The sequence below is a fragment of the Trichosurus vulpecula genome, chromosome 1 (assembly GCF_011100635.1).
Source record: "Trichosurus vulpecula isolate mTriVul1 chromosome 1, mTriVul1.pri, whole genome shotgun sequence".
Lineage (NCBI taxonomy): Eukaryota > Metazoa > Chordata > Mammalia > Diprotodontia > Phalangeridae > Trichosurus > Trichosurus vulpecula.
The window spans coordinates 470061811-470076519 of record NC_050573.1 but is presented as its reverse complement, the minus strand read 5'-3'; the positions used below and the strand labels follow the sequence as shown (position 1 = coordinate 470076519).

The window sequence follows — 14709 nt, the reverse complement described above, 5'->3', positions numbered from 1 at the left end:
GAGGGGAGTAAAAGGAAATATATCATACTCTAAACTACCCTTCAGAGAGGAGATAGCAAGGTCTGGGATGAATTCAACTCTGCCCCTATCCAGCATAGAAGCAAAAGTAGGTTAGAGTACCAGCTGACCAATTATCCTCCACAACTATCCTCATGCCTACTGCTATTAAGCATATGCCAGTTTGTTCAGCTATTCCCCAACAGGGGAATACTTTGTTTCCATGCACATATCTTATCATTTCTATTCTCTTAAAAATCTTGATATTGATTTTGATTTTTACATTAAAAAGTTGGTGGTATGTAGACGGCAGATTCAGAAATGGCTTTCATATTTCCCATCTGTTAAAAATAATCAGTTTCATTTTCTGTCATGTTATTTTGTGTTCATCATATCTGGAGCCTCCCAGCTCTCTTTTTAAAGAAAGTATTCATGATACTATCGGTGTATAAGCTTCTATATAATTCACAACCCTTTATTCGCTTTTATTTATCACCATCCAAACCATGTTTTCCAACATTTTTTCACCACTTTCTCACTGATCCACATTTGTATTGAAGTAGCTGAATTGTCTTACAACACATAAGGGGGTAGGTATATGATTTTTTTAGTAAGTAGGAGAAAGGAAGTGATGATGTTTCATCCTTATTCTCCATCAGCTGAGAGCACAGAACTCAGAAACCCAAGGGAAGACAGTGGCCGCTAGTACCATATAGAGGCTATGTACTATTGATGACAATCTAGGTTGGCTGGCTGAAAAATAAATCAAATTCTTGAGGCTGGGATACTATGGATGGTTACAGCGGCTTCCTATTACCTAGCTCAAGGCCAAAAGGGACAAGAAAATGGTTAAAATTTATGTGAATTGGGTTTAAAAAAAATACCAATTGTTCAACCCGGCTCATGCCAAAAACTACTACTTTAATTCAATTCAAATCAATATATATTTATACAAAGGTAAAAATAAAACAGCCCTTTTTGCCAAGAAGGTTATTTTAAAAAAGGTGGGTGGAAAGGGAGAGCATGAGGTACAACAACTACACAGATAAGAAAATACAAAGTATATACAATGTCATTGTATGGGTGGTGGGGGAAAACGTTAAAAAACTGAGACATCAGGAAAGATCTCACATGGAGGAGGTAGAGATGAGGGGACAGAATGCTAGTCATGGGATACAGCTTGTGCAAGGGCACAGAAAAGCAAATGAATAGGAAAGACCAAGTGTGCTAGTCTGGGTAAGATGGAGAGTTAATAAGGAACCAGTGCAGAAAGATGGGCTGGAGCCAGGCGGTTAAAGGGCTTAAATGCCAGAGAAGCCTGTGTTTTATTCTACAAGTAACAGGACATCCCTGTAGCTTCTTGAGTAAGAGAGCAATGTTTTCAGTCCTATGTTATAGGAATGTAACCCTTTGCCTGCCCAGGTAAATAGACAGTGATTGGAGAAGCCTATCTGGCAGCATATTCATAATTTCAAAGGAGCAGAGAGATTTGTTCAAGAAAAGTATGTGAGGCCATAACTCCAAAGGACTCATGATGAAAAATGCTATATGCCTCCAGCAACAGAACTGATGAACTGTTAGTGTATATTGAAGCTTTTTTTCCACTTTTTAAATTTTTCTTGCTTTTTCTTTTGGCAGTATGACTAAGGTGGAAAGATGTTTTGTATGACTTCATATGTATGATGGGTATCATATTGCTTCCCTTTTCAATGGGTAGGAAAGGGGAGGGAAGGAAGGAAAGAAGTAAAATAAAATAAATGTTTTTATTTAAATAAAAATTAATAATGAGGATAGGGAGACAATTGAAGATAAATAAATTTTAATTAAATAAAAAATGAATGCAAAAAAGCAAAAAAAAAATGCGAGGTAAACAAGAGGATGAAAATACACCAATGAAAAAGTAAACAGGAATGTAATTTCAGTTATTTCAGCATATTGTGATCCTATTCATGTAGGGCAAAAGGTAGCAGGAGGCCTTTTTTTAACATGTGATATTTGCAACTTTTTCTTAGATATATGATTTATTTAATGAATGTAAGCAATATGTGAGATGCTATATAAAATATAGAAGACATAATTTCTTTTCATATCTTACATTCAACAGGCAATTTATGTAATATAAGTACAAAATGTTTAAAATATGGAAATAATGTCAGCAAAAGCCAAAAAGCAAGTTAGTGCAAAAATCTATTAGTATTCATCAGTGCTGAAGCAGGAAAGGGAGAAAAATGATACTGATACAGAGTTAGTAGAACCAGCGAAAGGTTCTAAATATTTGGGAAAAGATACTTTCAGGGGAAATGTTGAGACCCTTGAAAATCAATATTGATCAATCTACAGTTAAGAGGACAAAAAAGAATGAAACTTTTTGGAATATTAAAAATATACTAGGTGAGGAGATAGCCTGGCATAGCTGAAATTAATATAGATTTTTGCCTTACCCTGTGTACTAGCTTTGTAACCTTGGAAAACTCATGTCACCTCCTTGAAACTTAGTTATCCCATTTGTAAAATGAGGATAGCAAGAACTGCCCTGTCCACCTCATAGGATTGCTTTGAGGAACAAATTATTTAATGTGTGTGAAAATGCTTTGAAAACTATGAAACACAGTACAAACTTAAGGTTACTATTAGAAAAATATCCTCAAGATCCAAAAATAACCAGAGGAAGCTCTTTAATATGTTGAATAGATGCTCTAGAGGAGATTTACAGTAAAAACTAAGAGGTTTCTAAGGGCTGAAAAGACACTGAAAGGTTTTGATCTTTATTAATGGAAGAAACACCCCATAGAGAAAATCACCGACGATTTTAAGGGCAGCTATGTGAGGGTGAGGGAGGGGCTACATCTGTGATTTAATTAGGGTTTCCATTCAGAAATTGAAGTTCCCTCAGCAAAGCAAGATCAACAACTCATGTATGACGTACAATCTTAGAGATCTGCCTCAAGCACTGAAATAATAAGTGACTTCTCCATGGTCACTCAATTGGTATTTGTCAGGGTCTGAACTTGAATCCGTATCTTCCTGGCTCCAAGGTTAGTTCCCTATCCTGCTTGCTGCACTGCCTTTATTATTATCACAATATTAACATACAAATGGTAAATGATATTAAATAAAAAGAATACTAAATAATATGTTACTAGATGGGATCTCAATTTTAATGAATGCCTTCATTTTCTAGTCATAAAATGTGAGACTGAGGAAAAGCATGCATGGTGGTTCTAAATTCTTACCACATATTGTAAATTTAAATTGTCCATTTTCCCATAGCAAAGATCGAGAAGCGTGACTGTCGATTTAGTGACATTCTTTCTTGACATCAACCAAGGCAGCGCAAGTTCCTCAATGCGAGTGGCCTGAATGAATCAAAAAAAAAATGAAAAAACTTTAAAAATCAGTCACCTAGGCTTGGGAACTACTGCATCAAAACAAGATGAATATAAGAATTACCTGTGATAATGGGAGGAAGCAGAAAAAGGAACGAAGCAAAACAGAATCACAGAATGTCAAAACCAGGAGCAACCTCAGGTCATCTAAACCAACCCCATACCTGCATGGAAATCCCCTCTGTAACATCCCTGACAAGACCTTCAGTGAAAAGGGGGAAAGCCACTACTTCCTGGGACAGCTGAGTCTGCTTCCGGATAGCTTAATTGTTGGGAAATTCTTTCTTACTTAGAAACTAAACTGTCCTCTGTAATTTCTATCCATTCCTCCTGGTCTGACATCTAGAGTCAAGCAAAACAAGCCTAATCACTTCTCCCACTTAACAGGCATGGGTACCCAGAAGTGAACACAGTATTCTAAGTCTTGTTTGACTAGACCAAGGGTCACTTTTAAGACCTCTTCCTTTCTTTTTCTTTCTTCCTTTTTCATTCTTTCTTTCTTTCTTTCCTCCTTCCTTCCTCTTTTCTTTTCTTCTTTCTTTCTCTTTTTTCTTCCTCTCTTTCTCTCTCTGTCTCTGTGTCTGTCTGTCTCTCTGTCTTTCTTAAAGAGGGGAGGGCAGCTAGATGGCACAGTGAATAGATTACCTGGCCTAGAGTCAGAAAGACCTCAGCTCAAATCCAGCCTCAGACACTTACTAGCTGTGTGACCCTGGGCAAGTCACTTAATCCCTGTTTCTTCATCTATAAACTGAGGATAGCAATAGCATTTACTTGGCAGGGTTGTTTCAAGGATCAAATGAGATAAAAATTATAAAACACTTAGCATAGTGCCTGACACATAGTAAGTGCTATGTAAATGTTGGCTATCATCATCACCACTATCGCTGTTTGGAATTTGATATTCCCATCTCCCTTCCTTGAAACTCTTGAAATTCAAAGCCTCTATTGGATTTGGTACTCTCCTTATCTGCTTTTCCTCTCCCCTGAGTGTGCCTTCAGTTTAAAAATGGAATTAGATGAACATTAGCTGTTTCTAGTATACATAACCATAGCACAATGCCCATAGAGTACCACTAAAAAAATGCTGTCTTTGGAATGCACTGATTATTGGAGGTTTTTTTTAAAGCAATCTGTCTTTTCAATTATGTTTTGTTTAATATCAAAATTAGTTTATTCCCAGAACCACAGAATTTCAGATGCTGCTGAACAACAGAATGAGATGCTCTTCAGTGATGACAGTGAATTGACCTGGAATGCAAAACTGACTAAGAGAAATCCTCGGAGTATACTGATCCCATGCATGTGATAAAGAACTTACTTTATTAAGAAATGAAAGATATTGTAGATTTTTTTAAGTTAACAGTTGAAGTTGAGAAAGTTGAGTTTCTTGTATACTGTGTTTTACAGTACACTGAAAGAAAAGACAAGCTCCCTTCTTTTCAACATGTTGTATTCAGTTGAACCTTCTGCATTACACCAAGTGTTAAATTCTCAGTTTTTTTTGAAGGCTATGTCCCATTCTTCAAGGATGTATCACTTAATCTTCTATGCCTTCAAGGCCACAGGTTCCCCACCCCTGAACTAGTACAAAGATTCTCGATCTAGAGTAGGTTATCCCTGAGGAGATGAGAAGATGGGGAGTAGTTGGCAAATAATTATATTATCATATTTAAATTAATTAATTTCTTTAATTTAATATGTGCATATGCTTGGAAAAACTAGAACTTCTGTCCTTTGAAACTGAACAGAAGGCACAGGAAGGTTTACAGAAAGCCAAGGTTATAGAGACTGAAAAAGGTTGGGAGAGCTACCTTGCTAAGTGATCTTCATTAAATTATTTTAGTTGAAAATATAATCACCCCTGGGGCTAACATTTTAGTGATGAAATCATCTCACCTTAGGTAGCAGGTCTCTAGAAGGGAGAGAGACATTCAGCACACTGCCAGACCTGTGCTCAAAATATTTCCAAGGGATGTCTCAAAAAGGTAGAAAACACAGTAGAACTGTAGAAGGCTGGTGGCAGCATTGAAGTTTATATTATTATGTACGAAAATGTATTAGAGAGGAATGTGGAAGTATTATTTAGCAGGTGATACACTGAATTTGGAGTCAGAAGGTATGAATTCAAATCCCAACTCTATGGCATTTGATGTGAAACAAATTCATTACAATTAGAGAAATCCAAAAATGGAATGGGCCTCTTCAGGAGTCAGTGACAGCCTCCTTACAGATCTTCAGCTTCAGGTTGCATGGACACTCCCAGGGTATGTGGAAGAGAGGATTCTGGCCTACATCTGGGATGACCTACATGGCCTATGGGACTTCTTCCAACTCTGAGAGTCAGTGATTAAGAAAATTCAAATTCATGAAATGGGATGACAGTTGATAATCCTGACAGGGAGCAACAGTAGTATTATAGCATTCAGAAAGGGTACTAGACAGGAATCAGGGGATTCCAACCACATTTGTCATCATTCCTTGCCCTAGAAAATACATTAAGGGTCCCAATTAATTTTTCTCTCTTCTTTTAGGGAATTTAACAAAATGTTTAAAATATTTTTTAAAAAAATTCAAGTCCCAGATACCCTAATGAAACAAAAAACATTTTTCTTCTTTCTGTGCAACCAATGACAATCTCACTCCTAATTGACTTTCATAAACAGAAATACATTCAGACCAATAATGCTTTTAACCACAGTTTTATCTTAATACCAATTTTTAGAAACTAAGTCAATAGTTATGAAAAAGTCATTAAAAAGATGAAAATTTTAATGAAATTTGGAATGGATACCCATTCTCCCTGGTAGAGAGAGAAAAGGTGCAATAAGGGGAAACAGGAAGCATAACCTTCAAGTTTCTCAACAAATACAGAGCTATACAATTCCTCCTGCATCAGCCCCAGGTGGCTTCTACATAGTTTAACACCTTCCTGCCCCAATCTCCAAATGTGATAACAGCAATAATGGCGCAGTGGCTGCTCACAGAAGCCCTGCCCATGTCTTCCTTCTGTCACCTTACAGCAGATGTATTCCATCTTCTCTCAAGTGTGTTGCTTCATTCTCACCTCCCACAAGATTTTCAATCTCTCCCTAACTCATATAACAGAAGTAAAAAGTGTTATATTTTGTTTTGGTTTTGTGACTATAAGGTCACAGCTTTATGGTTCCCAAAGATCAAATAATGAGAATACCAGAATCCTTGGTCCACTCACGGACAATGTTACCAATGACCTGCTACAAAGGAAAAACTTCTAACAATTAGGAGTTATAAAAAAGTGGAAGGGGTCTCCTTGGGTGATAATGGGCTCTCCCTCACTGGAGATCTTTAAGAGATGGTTGGATGACCACTTGTTGGTTGAGAATAGTGAGACTTCTTTTATTGGTATGGTTAGACAAGGTGGCTTCTCAAATTCTTCCACCTCTGAAATACTATGATTCTGTAAATCTGCTAAAAAAAAAGACCAGGGATCCAGCTGAGCATTGTAACTTGCTTCTATAATTAAGAAAAATTCAAAATCCAAAGTTATATGAGGCCACATTCCAGGAACAATTTGTCTGATATACCTTTCGAAATATTAGGAGACAGTAAAAACTAAGGCTGAACCTTCATCCTAATCACCCTTATTACAGAGAAATTCACTTGGTACAGTGAAAAGAGCACTCACTGACTCTGGAGTCAGAGGACCTGGGTTCAAATCCTGCCTCCGAAGCTGGCTGCCTGTATAACCTTGTGAAAATCATTTTACATCCATGGGCCTCATTTTGCACATCTGTAAAATGAGAGGGTTGGACTAGACAGACTACACGGCCTTTCTAGCTATAGTTCTTTAATCCTATAAAAATATAACCTTTTATTAAACTCATAAAGGACAGCATGGTGCACAGAAGTAGGTGAAGAAAGTGATTTTATTCAAAGATTTGAGCAATCTATGATAGCCTTGACTTGAATGAAAAATTTAGAATTGTTGGCTTACTTTTGGGCCAAATCTACCATCTACTTGCTGCATACCTCAATTTACTAGTAAGAGCATATACATGGGAGAAAATCATTTTTCTCAACTTCCAATTTTTATAGACAAAAAATAGGCCAGAAATCTGTCAATTGCGAACAAAATGAGATAACCCTAGCCACATGGAATATACCACCTGAGTCTTTTATTCAAATGAATAAAGATATATCCAAAAAAGTTAAAGCTAAATGTTACCACACTTAAAATGATTAAGACAAAAAACTGTCCTTATCTTAGATTTTAGATATTAATAACGCTTTTCTCTATTGTATTAAACTAAATGTTCAAAATTTCAGCAAAGTATACAATCAGAGCTACCACAGCAGAGACAACTTACTCAACTAGTTAAAAAGGCATTACAATAGTGGAATTAAGTGTTTTTCACCTAATTTGTATGTAAAGATTCCTCTGTAATACTTATGGTTCAAACATAAAAATTGGTTTTACAAGAAACTCGCTATAGTCTGTAGCTCTCCAACTTATCTTTCTTGTCAATATATTGGCCAAAAGTACATATTTCTGCCACGAGAACATGTTTCAGCTAGCCACAGATATACTATCATAATACTGAGCTTTTTTTTTTAAGTTAACCCAGCACAAGGTTATTACAAAGCTCGTTATTACATCACCTTGAGCTCCATTCAATATTGAAACAGAAAGAGTATCACACCTCATAGCTCTAGTAACCATAGCAATTTTTCTGAAAAACTCAAGTTACAAAACCACCTTGGGATCCTAGATGCATTGATAAGATCCACTTAAGTGTTTCTCACATAGCTAAATATGTATATGATAAATGTAGGATGAGGACAGAGGAGTGACTAGAATAGATCACTATCAACTGGTTTCCATTTAAATTATTCAAATTATTTAAATTGGAAACTTTAAGAACTGTGAGGCAGGCTCCCTTTGCTCCCCTTCTCTTCATGGCAAAAACAAAAACAAAACAGAAAAACCTGAATATCATCCCCTACTCTCATCATTTCCCTCTAGTTTTTGACAAGGGAGGATCCTTCTTCATCTTACCAAGGTCATCCTCTCTGCTTGTGCCTGTGATCCCATCTCCTCCCATATTCTTCATGAGACTGCCCCTTCAATCATCTATTATCTCTGTCTCTACTCTTCAGCTTCAACCTGGTTCATTAGCCTTTACCTTTAAACATGTGCACACCACCCCCAACCTTAAAAAAGATTTCACTAAACCTTACTTTCAACTGATCATCCTACATTTCTTCTCCTTTCTTCATCTAAACTCTTAGAAAAAGGATCTCTATACCTCTGTCTTTACCTCCTCTTCTCTCACTCACCTACTCTTCTCAGCTCTTTGCAACTTCATCATTTGACAGAAACTGGTCTCTCCAAAGTTATACATGACCTTTTTGTTGTTACATTTGATGGCCTTGTTTTCAGTCCTCATTCTTCTCGACCTATCTTCTGAATTTGACCCCATTAATCACCCCTGTCCTTCTAGATACTCTCTCTGCTTTGGGTTTTAATGACATTTTTCTCTCCTTACTTTCCTCCAACTTATCCAACCACTCCTTCTAGGTCTTCTTTGCTGGTTCATTGCCAATATCACACCTAACTGTGCATATTCCTCAAGGCTCTGTTCTAGGTCTTCTAATTATCTCTCTAAATACTCTCTCATGTCATCATCATCTTGCATGAGTTTAATTATCATATCCATGCTGATGACTCCTACATTTATACATTCAGCCCAGTCTCTCCTCATAGGTTCAATTCTGAATCATTGGGACATTTCAAACTGGAAGCCAAATAGTCATCTCAAACCTAACATGTCCAAAGCAGAACTCATTATCTTTTCTCCCAAACCAACTCCATTTTCAAACTTCTCTATTTATATTTAAAGTCACTGTCATTCATCTAGACTCTCGGTTTTATTTTTGACTCTTCATACCAGATAATAAAATAAAAAATTTTAAGGAAATTAATAGTTGGCTATAAAAATATAAAACACCCAAATTAATTGAAACTGGAATAGAAATCTTTGACAATCCAATCTCAGAATATAAAATTGAACAAACCACAAAAGAGCTACAAAAGAAAAAAACTTCTGGTATAGATAAGCTTATAGGTAAATTCAATTAAAAAATTTAAGAATCAACTAATATCTATGCTACACAAATTATCCTTAGTAATTGAGAAAGAAAATACCTATCCAGCTCCTTTTATGAGACAGATATGGCTTTAATCCCTAAATCATAAAATGATAAAGGAAAGAAAGGGAATTATAGACTAATATCACTAATGAATATTAATATACAAATTTAAACTGAAATAATAGTAAAATCACACAATATAACAAAAATTATTTACTATGACCAAGATATGTTTATGCATATTTATGCTAAAAGCCTTTAAGAAGCATAAGCATAGAAAGGTCATTTTTGCTTCTGATCAGTGCTTCCCTTCATTTACCTGTCCTCTTATCTCTCTTCCATATCCTTCCCTTTCTAGTTCCCTATTGAATAAAATGCATAATATATAATGAATAAAATATATATATATATATATATATATACACACACACACATATATGTATATATATACATATATTCTTCCCTCCTTTAACTAGTTCAGATAAGGGTGAGGTATAAGTGTTGTCTTCTCTCCTCCCTGTAATGGCAAGCAGAGTGGGACTTTGTGCTGTTTTTTCTTTTGGAGTGCTTCTCAGCACTAAGGCAATCAAGTGCCTTTGATTGAGTCTTGCTTTTGTTTCATTCAGAAGTCTTTGATTGAATCAAGAGTCTTTGATGACCTTCTTAAGTCATAGGAAAGCCTAAGTCACATGAGTTTGAGTTACATGGCTGTGATGCCCTCTGACCCTGAAGAAACATATATATACATATAGACATACATACACTTTGAGGCTAGCATTTTGCTTTTAGGGCTCACTCACTGGAAGAGTGTTCATGTGATTTGGCCAGACAAGACTCTGAGTCGCCCTTAAGGAGCCCCTGGGCTTTGAAAACCCAGATGTTGGTGCTTCTCTCTCTGGTAACTATGTAATTGCTATGGACAGACAGACGCCCTGTCTGCTGATTTGTATTATTTACTCTGTTTATATAATTTCTGCTTGCAATTTCTGTTTAAATTTTCTCTGAAGTCCAGGGTACTGACTTAGTTCAGGTTTTCCCCTGAACTAAGTGAATGATATATGTATGGTTAATTAAAGTGAGATTATAAACCCCTTAAAGTTGCTTTCCTTAGAAAAGCTGATCAAAGAACCTGTGCTAGCAGCCCTCCTGTGTGCTGGTGTTATTGGCCTTATACCTCCACAGCAGCTGCAAGCAGCACTGCTGTTACACTATCCCATTTCCTCTTCCACTATATAAGTTCTTCTTTGAATATCCATTCTTCCTCTCCTTTCACCCCTCTCAGTGCATCCCTCTCTCTAGTCCTTCAATTCTTGAGATCATCCCAACATAATATATTCACACCCACACCCTCCATCTAACTTCTAACTGCCCTAATGATGATAAAGTTTTTAGCAGTTATATGCATCATCTTCCTATATAGGAATGTAAATGGTTTACTCTTGTTTAATCTCTTATATTTTCTCACTGACGTCTACCTTTTTGTGCTTCTCTTGATTCTTGTGTTTGGATGTCAAATTTTCTACTCGGTTCTGGTCTTTTCCTCAGGAATGCTTGAAAGTCCTCTACTTTATCAAATATCCATTATTTCCCCAGTAAAGGAAATAGGATTATAATCCTTTATAGTCCTTTTTGCCGGATAGGTAATTCTTGTTTGTAATCTTAGCTCCTTTGCCTTCCAGAATATTATATCTCAAGTCTTCCACTCCTTCACAGTGGTAGCTGCTAAATCTTGCATGATCCTGACTGTGGCTCAGTATTTAAGCGATTTCTTTCTGGCTACTATAGTAGTTTCTCATTGACCTGGGAATTCTGGAATTAGGCTATAATATACCAGGAAGTTTTCATTTTGGGATCTTTTTGTAAGATGTAATCAGCAGATTCTTTCAATTTCTACTTTGCCTCCTGATTCTAAGATATCTAGGTGGTTTTCCTTTATAATTTCTTGAAATATGATGTCAAGACTTTTTTTCTTGTTCCTGCTTTTCAGGTGGACTAAAAATTCTCAAGTTTTCCTTCCTTCATCTATTTTCTAGGTTAGCTGTTTTTCCTAAGAAGAACACATTTTATTCTATTTTTTTCAGTATTTTCACTTTGTTCATTGTTTCCTGATATCTTGTGGAGTTTTTATCTTCCATTTCTCCAATTATAGGGTAGAGACAGAAGGTGACATATCCCAGACAAGTCAAAGAACCAACACCACCCCTATTACTACTTTCCCTAAAACCCAAATAGAAATAGGCCAAGACCATGAACCCCAAACCCCTAGACCACTATTCCTACCAGCCTGAACCACACATTCATCAATGAAGAAAGAAATCGCTATGGGGAAGAGGCCCACGTTCCCCCCTACCACCAACACCAACTTCTGGTCAGTTACCACACATGGGAAGATAAGCATAGGAGCCTTGAAAGTGGCAGCACCCTCCCCACCCAACCTCTGCCATTAGTACCTGCCACCAAAGTCACTGGCACTGTCAAATTATTCAACATCAGAAAGAAATAGGATTTTATGAGTGAAAATGACATTAGAGATGATGCATTCCCGACACACCTTAAGACTCTCTGATCTTTCCATTTGACTTACAGCTAAAACCTTCTATGTGTACTATCTTCTCCATTACAATGTGATTGCTTTGAGAATGGGGACTATCTTAACAATGCTATGCAATTACCAAGTACTTAATAAATGCTATTTCATTCATTTAGAATTTAAATATCCTGACAGATACACAAAGTAATATGCAGTAATTAATTATTAATATTATTTTTCACATAGGAAGAAAAATTCACAAATTGTATCTTGTTGATTAAAAAATGAATGTTAAAACAGAAATGGCATAATTTAATGCACATTCTCTTCATAGTTTCTCCCTCTAGATCAAAACCCAAGTGATGGAAATTCTGAGGGACATAAAAAGTATCCCATATGCCATATTTGTGCAGCAATGGAAAGCTTCAATTTACAAATACTGCTAGGGTTCATGATCTACCAGGGATAAAAGTTTATATACATTTTTACCAATCTAGTTAAACAAGAGACCTAATATTACCCCAAAAGAAAGACTCTCAAAGCAATTTGTAGTTTACAGGGTAAAAATAATTTTTAAAAATTGGATATAAATATCCAAAAGCTGATTGTAGTACCGACAGCAAGGCAATATCTTATTTATGACCATATCTCTCTGAGAGTTTACCACTGTGTCTAGCACATAGTAGGTACCTATTAAGTGTTCTTTGAATAAATTAATATCTAAATTGCCCATAAACTTGGTTAGTCTACAGAGAAATAAAAGAGCTAATTGGCATTTTACTAAAACCAAAGCCTAATAAAAACTAAACAGAATTTATAACAGCAGAAAAAAAACATTAAATCAAATGTTTTAAGTGATCTATACTCTAATTCAAACTTAATTTAAAGGTATAAGGTTTAAATTTTTCATTGATAATTATTAAAAATGACTGAAAATAATTTTTTGCACAAAACTCAGGGTATACTACTGTTTATTTTCTTAAGAATTTTTTTAAAAATAATCATGACTTTTATTACCATTGTTATATGACTCAAGTAATTCCACAAATAATTAAATGCTAGACTTAAATAATATTTAATTATTAATATTCCTCTGTGATCTAGAATTTTACTAAAATTAAAACAATACTTAATAGATAATTTTTACAATGTTTAAACCCTAATGGCATTTTGGGTTTTAACCTGAACATGGTCCCTTCTTTGTGGCTATTAGGCAAATATTGATTTTTTGTTTGAGTATCTAACAAGATTTATTGACATGGCAGTTCCATATTTTCTGAGAGGAACAATAAATCTTGTTAGGCACCAAAGCAAGAAGTCGATGTCAATACTGGCCATTACGACACACATTTATCATTGTACTCATCCAAGGAATTAGGTGAGGATCACATAAAACACTTAGCCCAATTTCTCTCCCATGCTCAGGGACAACAAAGCCTCCTAAATTTTTCTGGCATACATTCATAAATGCAGTTGATTAAAAGTCTAGGTGCCTGGGAGTTTTCCTGTATACATTACACCTACTCTTGAAGATGTCTTTGCCACAGAGAGAACTGAAATGGTGCATGATTGCAGAAATTTCCACAGCTTGTCTTGATCTATGTATAAGATTCTGTTGTGCAGTCTCTGTTATCATACAATAATATCAATAAGAAATGTCTATACTAAATGACTACACGGTAGAGTTAGTTGATTTTTTGTTTTTCTAGTCAAGCAAACTATGCCCAGAATGCCCAGGGTATTGAGACAGGCACTGGAGATAACATGGTGCCCAGAATTATACACACTGCTCTAAAACATCCTAAATAATTTAAGTCCACACACAAATTCTGGTTGACCTAGAAACCGTGATGTGACATGCTCATCTGATTTACTTTCTGGCACAAAGACCAGAACAGCACAATGTTACTAGCATATTAATTACTAATTGCTAATTAGTAATTATTAATTACTATTCTATTCCTCCCTTTTCTCTAAGCCAAGTCTTTAAAACTGCCTGGCACAAATCACAGATCTATAATGCTTACTTTTTTACATTACAAACTCTATTACTGAAGTTTCTCTAGAATGCTTAGAAACAGTTCAAAGAATGATGACCTGGTGATGAGTTATACACACACACACACACACACACACACACACACACACATCTATATATATATATATATATATTTATATATATATACATATACATATGTATATATATATGAAACCAATCTTATAGAGAGACACTTGACCAATATAGGAATGCTGAGGCTGAATGAATAACATAGAAAACTGATTTCATTCACTTTACTACTGGTCTGAGAGACAGACTGTCAGATTAAGAATCTCTGAGATGGAATAAGGCATGTCTTTTGGTAGTTGTTGAAAAAGCTTCATTCAGACCATGTAGTGTTAAAATTAAAACTTTTATTCCAGACTGTGTTTTACTCCCTTTGTATATCTGCGTGATGTATAAAAAACTCAAGAGATATAGCTCCTTGGTAATTAATCATTTTACTAATCATTGCTAGAAAATAATTGATAAAGGGGTCAGTGACACTCTAGCACATCAAACACACCTCATGGACACTGCTCAACACTCATATGCCTTTGGGAGAATGGGTGTTCCTGGGGGTGGCAATTAACTCTCATTGGTTAACAATTAATTAGAAGAATGAAAAT

The 14709-nt window shown here is 35.7% G+C and overlaps 1 protein-coding gene across 1 annotated transcript in view; it reads right to left on the bottom strand.

Moving 5' to 3' along the window:
* Positions 1-14709, bottom strand: part of LOC118845550 — a 232990-nt gene that overhangs the window by 93404 nt on the left and 124877 nt on the right. Inside the window, exon 8 of the mRNA XM_036753508.1 lies at positions 3231-3353. Within this exon, the coding sequence (XP_036609403.1) occupies positions 3231-3353 (123 nt within the window). The remainder of the gene's footprint in view (positions 1-3230; positions 3354-14709) is intronic.